This window comes from Cibotium barometz, chromosome 32 (genome assembly GCF_041138505.1).
Source record: "Cibotium barometz isolate CiBa-2024 chromosome 32, ASM4113850v1, whole genome shotgun sequence".
Taxonomy (NCBI): domain Eukaryota; kingdom Viridiplantae; phylum Streptophyta; class Polypodiopsida; order Cyatheales; family Cibotiaceae; genus Cibotium; species Cibotium barometz.
Genome location: NC_141077.1, coordinates 33,870,262 through 33,879,641, shown reverse-complemented (window position 1 = coordinate 33,879,641; position 9,380 = coordinate 33,870,262). Strand labels below are relative to the sequence as shown.

At 41.3% G+C, this 9,380-nt stretch overlaps 1 protein-coding gene across 2 annotated transcripts; it reads left to right on the top strand.

The window, feature by feature from the left end:
• The first annotated feature begins 2,413 nt into the window (after positions 1-2,413).
• Positions 2,414-5,661, top strand: LOC147620116 (cytochrome P450 CYP72A616-like). 2 transcript variants are annotated; one of them, XM_086772303.1, is made up of 5 exons: positions 2,414-2,906; positions 3,317-3,540; positions 4,008-4,258; positions 4,350-4,722; positions 5,059-5,661. In XM_086772303.1, exons 1-5 carry the CDS (start codon positions 2,594-2,596, stop codon positions 5,488-5,490), a joined length of 1,593 nt encoding a protein of 530 aa, XP_086628429.1. In that variant the 5' UTR covers positions 2,414-2,593; the 3' UTR covers positions 5,491-5,661. The 2 variants fall into 2 exon arrangements, with proteins under 2 accessions (XP_086628429.1, XP_086628428.1); XM_086772302.1 differs by having other exon boundaries at positions 2,477-2,906; positions 3,314-3,540.
• Positions 5,662-9,380: the final 3,719 nt, after the last annotated feature.

Genomic DNA, 9,380 nt, shown 5'->3' with positions numbered 1-9,380 from the left:
CTGGTGTTAAATAATGAAAACAACAGATTTATCAGCATAATTTCACCAAAAATTACATAAACCAAGGGTAACAAATCTGTACTGAATGGTTAGAGTATCAAACCATCTTTGAATTATAATCTGAAGTTATAGGGATCTGTATCAGATACCCGATGGTAAAGTTGAATCCTCAATTGCACCAAAATATAGTGAGTAGTACTGATTAATCACTGATTAGTAAAATATTCCCCTGTTTTGTGTGCAAAAAATAGATTGTACGGGGAGGCCAGATCTGGGGCCTTAGAGTTCAAATGAGCTCAACTCCTTTAAAAGGCATCAATAGCAGTTAGTCTAGTAGAGGATCAAGCCAAGAAGCAAAAGATTTGACCAAACATTGAATGTTTAATCTCTGTTTTACCAAAGTCACTTGTTTTACAGATTTGATGTAGAGCTTGATGCCACTTCTTCTTGAGGAATTTCACAAATCTGACATCACTAGCATGTAGAGCACCTTTGAAAACCTCTAGGGCCAAGAGGAATTAGACCAATTCCATAAGTGGAAGAGAAGATTTGCAAATTGCTTCAAAAAACTGGCACTTGAAAAATCACGAATTTTGGCAGCTTCTCCCCGGTGGTTTGACGAATTGATTTGATAGGCTGATGCGTGGAGGTTGTGGCTAGCTATGGCTAGGATATCTTTGGCTAATGTTGAGGCTAGAGGGAGAGGGATCTCCTCCACCAGCTGGGGGTGCAAAGGATAGTTGAAAAGAGACTAAAAAGAGGTTTGATTCCTAATCATGATTAGTGGTGGGTGATTTGTAGGATAATTAGACTCAAAAATTAGATGAGTCCTAAGCTTGTTGGCTTTGATACCATGTTAAAATGCAAGCAAAGTGATGAGCTATGGTGGATTAGATACAAGAATCAACATCATTAGCAAAGTGATTAGACGATGATGACAAGATTAGTGATAGCAATTAACTGATAGATTAATGTAGGCATAGATACTAAAAAACCAGCAAATACTCATTAGGCCAATGTCTCAATTTATAGTGTTTATATCCACAAGATGCCAAGCATCTAATCCCACTGATCTCTCCTTGATTCACTCCACCTCTTTTGCTTGATTCTCTCCACCTCTTCACTTTTCCCCCAGAATATCTCCACACATCCTAGAACTTCTCATGCTACCCTTTATTCTCTCTGAGTAGATACCTCTCACCTTTTCATTGCTACTCACTCATTTAGAGACTCTCTTTTATAGCCTCTTGCTAAGGGCTTGTTCCCGCATACACCCATTCACTTGTATATTTCAACAGCATATGCGAACGTTAGCGAACTGAAAAACGGAGGTCATCTGAAATGCGTTTTCGGTTTGAAAAATATCGTTCAAAGGCCAATACAGTTACCCTAGAAAGCTCCACTCCCTCGAAGACAGCTCCTCCCCATTGGAGTTCTGCTTGCCTGTGCCTCTCGAAGAGCTCCCGACAAGGGTGTAGTAGCCAACACAAAGGGGGAAGAGTAGGTAAAGCTCTTACCCTCGTACCGCTTCATGTGCTTTTCTTGCTTGTCGCTCAGCTTCTTAGCATGAACCAGGCTCTGATACCATGAAAAGATGCAGGGAGGAAGAGAGCTTGAGCTCTTGCAAGCATACACATACTCATACAAACCCTAGAAGAGAACACACAAGATGAGAGGCTGAAAATTGGGCAAAATGGTGGACATTTTGCCCAGAGGAGCACTACAAGTGGCCACCCTAGATGAGAGGGGATGCACGTGGCAAGATAGGGAGAGATTACAACCATGTGTTAGCTGAGGAATGAACGATTTTTTTTGTTTTTTCAAATATGGTTTTAAAAGTGACTAAGTTTAATTTTTTACTCTACTTTCACTCTGTAAAAGGGTTTTTATAAAAAATGAATATTTCTTATACTCTTTGTTAAACGAGCTTAATTGTTAATTTATTGGAGGATTAAAATAAAAAGAATTAGGTAGTGATTAGAGGAAGAGAAAATGAATAACACTTGCAGGTGGCCCGCCTTGGTGCCTCCGTCCTGCAGTTGCAACGCAACCTTGCACATGATGCGAAATACCTAGGATGCCCTACACATAACCCTACCTTGCACACCAAAAAATGCGAAGACCCTGCCTTGCACGTGCCAGAGCAGATGCGTGAGCTCTGCATACAAAGAGAGAGAGAGAGAGAGAGAGAGAGAGAGAAACTGACATGAAATATACGAATATAATTATAAATTATTAAATATATGAATATATATATATGTGTGTGTGTGTGTGAGAGAGAGAGAGAGAGAGAGAGAGAGAGAGTAAACGTACCACTTAGTCGCACATAATGATGCATGTAGGCTGCCCAGCGTGTGAAATGCATATGGCAATTCTACGGGCTTATTAGATAGGGGAAAGATGCGTATTGTTTATATATGAATGAAGACAAAACGAACTATTTCAGATAATGCTCTTAGCAGATGCCAAAAGGGCTAACTAGCTACAGAGAAAAGTGTTTGAAGGAGGGCTGTCTAGCCACTTTATATGGGGCCGGGGAGACAGGAGAGAACAACAGCTGATCAGACCACCTGCTCTTGTTGTTGAGAAGAAGATGGAGCTCATCAATAACACTGTTTTAGGTCACGGACCTGTAATTATTGGAGTAATAGCAAGCTTAGCTTTTGGATTAGTGGTGTTGATCATCTGCATTACGGTAGCTATGGAGTTGTGGTGGAGGCCACTCGGTGCTAGGAGAGATTTTGTGAAGCAAGGGGTGCACTGCTTGCCCTACCACCTGCTGCTTGGAAACTCACGAGAGATCTCGGCTATGGCAAAAGCTGCTCGCTCTTCCCCTCTTCCCCCCCTTTGCCACAACATCTCCCCCCACATCTTCCCTCATTTTCTTCAATGGAGAAAAGATCATGGTAATCATCAAAACCCAACCTCCCTAATCCCCTCATTACACCACAATCATTATGGTGATTTAATCCTTAACCCATCATAATCCTGGCTTTGTGTACCCATCAGTTACTCAAGTTCATGCTACAATTATGCCTTTATTTAGTCAAGTTAATATAGCAGTTAAGCTCAAGTCCTGATACACTAGCTATTAGCTTGAGCTCGTGAGTTAAGTTAATCAGTATCATAGCAAAGATTAGGGGAGTTCATTAGCTTAAGAATTAATAATAACTCTTTGATCGTTGATTTAGGTCAACTCTTACATAACTCTAGCAATTGTGTAGGGATTTGATCTGGCGATGAAGGCTAAGGATTATCATTAGATTTGGGAGTGATTAAGGCTGACTAATGGCGGGGTTATGCGGTTGTTAAGCAGGTGATTTGTTTGTGTACTGGATGGGAAGCAGGCCAGTGCTACCTGTGACAGATCCAGAGTTGGTAAGGGAGGTTCTGTGTAACCGGTTTGGGCACTTCAGAAAGCTGAGGCTGAAACCAGAGGCCAAGGTGATATCAGGAGATTCAATCCCCACCCTTGAAGGCCCCAGATGGGCTCAACACCGTCGCATCGTCAACCCAGCTTTCTTCGTGGAAAAGCTTAAGGTGCCTACAGTTTTTTTAAAAAATAAATTTTATTAAATTATTTTTTCCCCACATCGAGACTAATAATAAAACAAAAACAACAAGGGAGGAGAATTTTTTTAAAAAGAACCTTTTTATTAAAAAAAAAGACACGTATGAGAGAGAGGAGGAAGGGGAATCTGTTGAGTCCCTTTAAAAAAAAAAATCAATCATCAACCGATCCAAGGGTGGAGGTTTATTTTATAATTTCTATTTATTTTTTAGATTTCTTGCATGTAGAGGTAAGTGAAGTGCAGCTTGAGTTGAAATTTCTCCTTCTCTTAAGGTTGTGAGTTTTGATATTGTCATGATATTATGAAGAAATTGATCGTAAAAAGTGTGATGGTGGTGTAAAAAAAATAAAAAAAATCCATAATGCAGCATTTAAATTTATTAAGTTATGCTCAAATTGAGTGGAAAGTTCTAAGTAGCTTTGTGTCATGGTTGAGGCAATGAACCCAACCATGGTTAGGTGTATAGCTGAAGTGTTAGACAAGTGGGAAACCCAAGTTACTAAAGGGGGCATGAAGGTGGAGCTTGATGTGCATGAAGAGTTCAAGGTCCTGACAGCTGATATTATAGCCCACACTGCATTTGGGAGTAGTTACAAGGAAGGGAGGTCAGTTTTCAAGCTCCAATATAAGCAACAGGTCCAAGTTGTGAAGCTAATGGGGAGCCCAATATATGTTCCAGGATTAAGGTATTCTCCTCTGTGTGTGTCTCTGATGAATACTGTTGTGATTTTGCATTGCTTTGCATGAAGTGTGAATTTGGGCTCTCTGTCTCTCCAGGTTCTTGCCAACTGCTCAGAATAGAGAGGCAAGGAGGCTCAAGAATGAGATACAGGTGACCTTGCAAGGCATTATTGACAGCCGAGCTGGTGGTAATAAGGACTCTGGCTCGAGGGATGACTTGCTAGGGCGTCTCATGATGGAGCTCCCTGCAGCAGGCTCTCCAAAGAGCCAGAGCTTGAGCATGCAGGAGGTTGTGGATGAGTGCAAGGCCGCCTTCTTTGCCGGCCATGAAAGCACAGCAAACTTGTTGACTTGGGCCACCATGTTGTTGGCCACCCACCAAGAATGGCAACAACGCACTAGAGAAGAGGTGCTCCTCTTTTGTGGCACACAATCCCCACATGCTGACTCCCTCATCAACCTCAAATTAGTAAGTTCATCAAACCTCAAATTAGTAAGTTCATCAAACCTCAAATTAGTTATAATAATAAGTGGTTTTTATCAAGTATAATAATAAGGCTTTCAATACATACTTGGTCTTGATTAGTAAGTGTTTCCTAGGCTTTCATGGTATGCTCCTCTAGATGGTCTTGTCACATTGATTTTCTACTGTCTTAACTAGCAAATTTCATTAACCTTTTGAGCTAAAATTGTTTAGTACGCTTATTAGTAGGTATTTGTTGATATAATGCTAAACCTTGATATATTCATGTAATTTTTATTGCACCTTTCCCTACATCTAACTCCTTCTATGCATGCATGGCAGGTTGGAATGGTCATATATGAAGCCATGCGGTTGTATCCACCTCTTCCTCTCATGTTTAGAGAGACTACGAAAAAGATGAAATTGGGCAATGTTGTTATGCCACCTAACACTAAGCTTTTCCTACCTATTCTTTTCTTGCATCATGATTCGTCTATATGGGGCCCCGATGCTCATGATTTCAATCCGCATCGCTTTGCAAATGGCATTGCCAATGCTTGCAATACACCACTAGCCTACTTCCCTTTCTCAATGGGCCCGAGGAGTTGTGTGGGACAAAATTTTGCTCTTATAGAGGCAAAGTTAATCCTTTCGATGATGCTTCAAAGATTTCATTTCTCACTCTCCCTAGGTTACAAGCATGCTCCCACTACATTGTTCACCTTACAACCCCAGTATGGGATGCAAATTAACTTTAAGCTTCTGTCCAAGTAGAGGCTTCAAGTTTGTGTGCCTTATCCTTTGAAGTGTTAACATTTTACCAATGTGACTTCTCATAACCTTAGTAACACTTCTATCTCTAGGGTGCATACTAGATTTTGTTACTTTTATGTATGGCAGGAATAAGTGAGCTAATGTATTCAAAGAGCGTTCCCTTTGCTTTTATGTCTCATAAAGCATAAGGTGTGCTCCAAGTTCCATTCTCAACTCTCCTAACCATTTCTAAATGTATCCGAACGTGGTGGTCATGCATGCTATGTGAACTATTATTGACATGGTCAATAATTAATGAGGAAATGCATAAAAAGAAATTGACTTTAGCGTGGCTCCAAGTTCCATTCTCACACTATAAGGGATAAGGGCTATGGCCGTGAGCACAGTCATCATCGTCGTCTGCAACAAAGAAAAAGGGAAATAAAAACTTTGCAATGTGTGGCCAGTAACGTGGCTAGATGCATGGTTTAGTGCTTGCTACAACATGAGCACATCCACACACAGAGCCAATTGGCCTCACAAATGGTCGCATGTATGGCCATGTGTATAGTTGTGAGTGGGGCCATGCATTTAGTTACGTGTATAGTCACGATTGTGGCCGTGTGCTTGGTCACGTGTATAGTTACAAAAATGGTCATGCTTTTGGTTGTGTATAGCCGTGCATGTGGCCAAATGTATAGCTACGAGTGTGGCCATGCCTATGCATGCAATAAAAAAAACAAAGAGCTCTCCTTGTTGAGGCTACACCATGCAGTTTACAAGGAGAACTCCTTGGGTTTTTGTTTGTGCATGTCTTAGTATGCACAAAACTAGCATATCCATCTTAGCTAGTCTCCGAAAAGCATGCACCATAACTAAAGTAGAGACATACTTGCAAATAAATAAGATACTTGAAATAAAATCTCGTGTATTTATGAAACTATTCTATACAAAAAGTTATGAAACTATTCTATATAAAAAGTCATCACTTGTACAAAATATACATGACAAAATGTAAAGGGGTTGGAGGTCATTGTTGGAATTAGGGTTGCAGGAAAGCACACAAAGCTTGGAGAAGAAGAAGCAAGAATGCACACAACACAAAGTGTATTATTGTGTCAATGTACAAAAGATAAGTTAGCCCTAGAATGATGGGTGTATATACAAGCCGGGGAAAAAAACCTCCTAAAGAGGGAAAAAGTGCCCCGGTGGTCCTAAGTGTGTTTACACACATCACTGCCTATATATATATGGCAACAAATCTCCCCTGGGAGTGATGGTGTGAACGAGAGCTGGCACTCATGTATAGGGGAGTGCCATGCCTGAAGTAGATCAGTCCACAAAGGGGAGCAAGCCCAAAGCTTTGCGGAAAGTTTCGAACTTCTCATGAGGAAGCGCCTTTGTGAAAAGATCGGCGAGGTTGTCCTATATTGGCACATAGGCCAAGCTGATCTCTCCTGCTGAGAGTCTCTCCCTGACATAGTGATAATGCACCTCAATGTGCTTTGTGTGAGAATGAAAAACTGGGTTTCTCGCAACTGTCAATGCACTCTGACTGTCAGTGAAGATAGAGGTGGCAGACTCCTGTCCAACACCCAAGTCAGCCATAAGCCGTCTGAGCCACACACACTCAACCGTAGCTGTGAAAGCTGCCCTGTACTCAGCTTCACAACTAGAAGTGGCCACAGTAGGTTGCTTCTTGCTCAACCAAAATATGCATGAGCTACCGAGCATGAAACAAAAACCACTTGTGGACACTCTTGTGTTATAGCAGCCAGCCCAATCCGAGTCCGAAAAAGCATGTAAATCTGGCGGCAACGATCCCCCCTTGGGATAAAACAACCCAAGATGTATGGTGCTACTCAAGTAGCGAAAGATGCGTTTAACTGCCTTCCAATGCTGAGACCCTGGGCTATGCATAAACCTGCTCACCTGTGAGACTACAAACTGAATATCCGGCCTCATAATGCATACATAAATGAGGCAACCAACAGCTGTCTGATAGAGTGTGACATCAAAGTGATCTCCAGCATCATGAAGACTCAACTTCAAACTTGTCTCCATTGGAGTAGCAATAGGCTTGCAGTCTTCAAGGCCAAATCTCCGCAACAATGTCTCAATATACTTTGTTTGACACAAAGCAATACCTCCATCACATTGCTTAAACTGTATCCCCAAATAATGATGCAAATGTCCCAAATCTGACATCTCAAAAGAGGCATTCAAATCAGCCTTAAAATCAGCAATATGGTCCTGTGAGCAGCATGTCATCGACATAGAGAGCAATGATTAGATGTACACCATCCACACGTTTAACATACAAAGTGCTTTCTATTGGACTATTTTGAAACCCATGTGCAGTCAAATATGCATGTATCTTTTCATACCAAGCTTGTGGAGCTTGCTTTAAACCATATAAAGCCTTTTTCAACTTGCACACTTTGTTTTCCTGTCCTCTTTGAACAAAACCACGAGGCTGCGATACATACACCTCCTCATCCAAATTTTCATTCAAGAACGCAGTCTTTATGTCCAACTGATGTACATTCCAACCATTATGAGCTGCCAATGCACAAATGCTACGAATGGTAGTCATACGACAAGTGGGAGCAAAGGTCTCATCAAAATCAATGCCCTTTTCTTGAGCATAACCCTTTGCAACAAGTCTAGCCTTATAGCGATCAACACTGCCATCTGGCTTTCGTTTCAACTTAAAAACCCACTTACATCCAATGGCCTTTTTACCAATAGGCAAATCACACAAAGACCATGTACCATTCTTTATTATAGCATCATATTCACTTTGCATTGCAGCCAACCAATTTTCTGAATTTTGTGCCTCATCAAATGAAAGAGGTTCTTTCTCTTCACACATACTAAACACAGCCAAAGCATAACAATCTGATGTATAAGAGGCATGCTGAAAACCTGAACGAGTACGACTAGTCATAGGTGCATCAATCTTACTATCACGCAAGGTTTGCACCAACCATTTAGGCATACCTCTAGCCTGCTCATTTTCAATCCTATCCTCATGAATTACATCCTGTAAATCTGCATCAGAAATAGGCTGATCTATGATGTCGTTTGAAATCTGCATAGGCTGAATATTTACCTCATTAGGACTTACATTTGAATTCCCACCTGTAAAGAGAGGCAACAACGTATCAAATACATCCCGTGAGCTCACACCTGTCTCTTTGGTATATGATAACAAGGGCTGCACAGCATCTTCCACAAAAACATCTCGACTAATCAAGATACGCTTTGACTGCGGATTATACAATCTGTAACCCTTGCTTTCAGCACTGTAACCAACAAAAATGCATTTGATAGCCTTATCATCCAATTTTCTGCGTTGCTGCACAGGCACTAAAGCATAGGCCAAGCAACCAAAGACACGCAAGTGACCAATAGAAGGTTTCCTGCCATGCCAAGCTTCATATGGAGTAATAGACTGCAAGGCCTTAGTAGGACACCTGTTGAGTACATATGCAGCACACATGATAGCCTCAAGCCAAAACGCATGTGGCAAAGCTTGGCTCTTGACCATACATCGTGCCATCTCCATAAGTGACCTGTTTTTCCTCTCAGCAACATCATTTTGCTGAGGGGTATACGGCACTGTACATTGGTGTTTTATCCCACGACTAGCCATAAATGCATCAAACTCTTTAGACATGTACTCCCCCCCTCGATCAGAACGGAGGGTGCCCACAGTACAATTGGATACATTTTCAACCATAAGAAAAAACTGTTTGAAGCACAAAAACACTTCGGACTTTGCCTTTAGTGGATATAACCATGCATGCCTTGAGTAATCATCAATGAAAATCACGAAGTACAAGTGTTTACCAAATGACGGAGTTTGCATAGGTCCACATACATCACTATGTACAAGTTGCAATTTG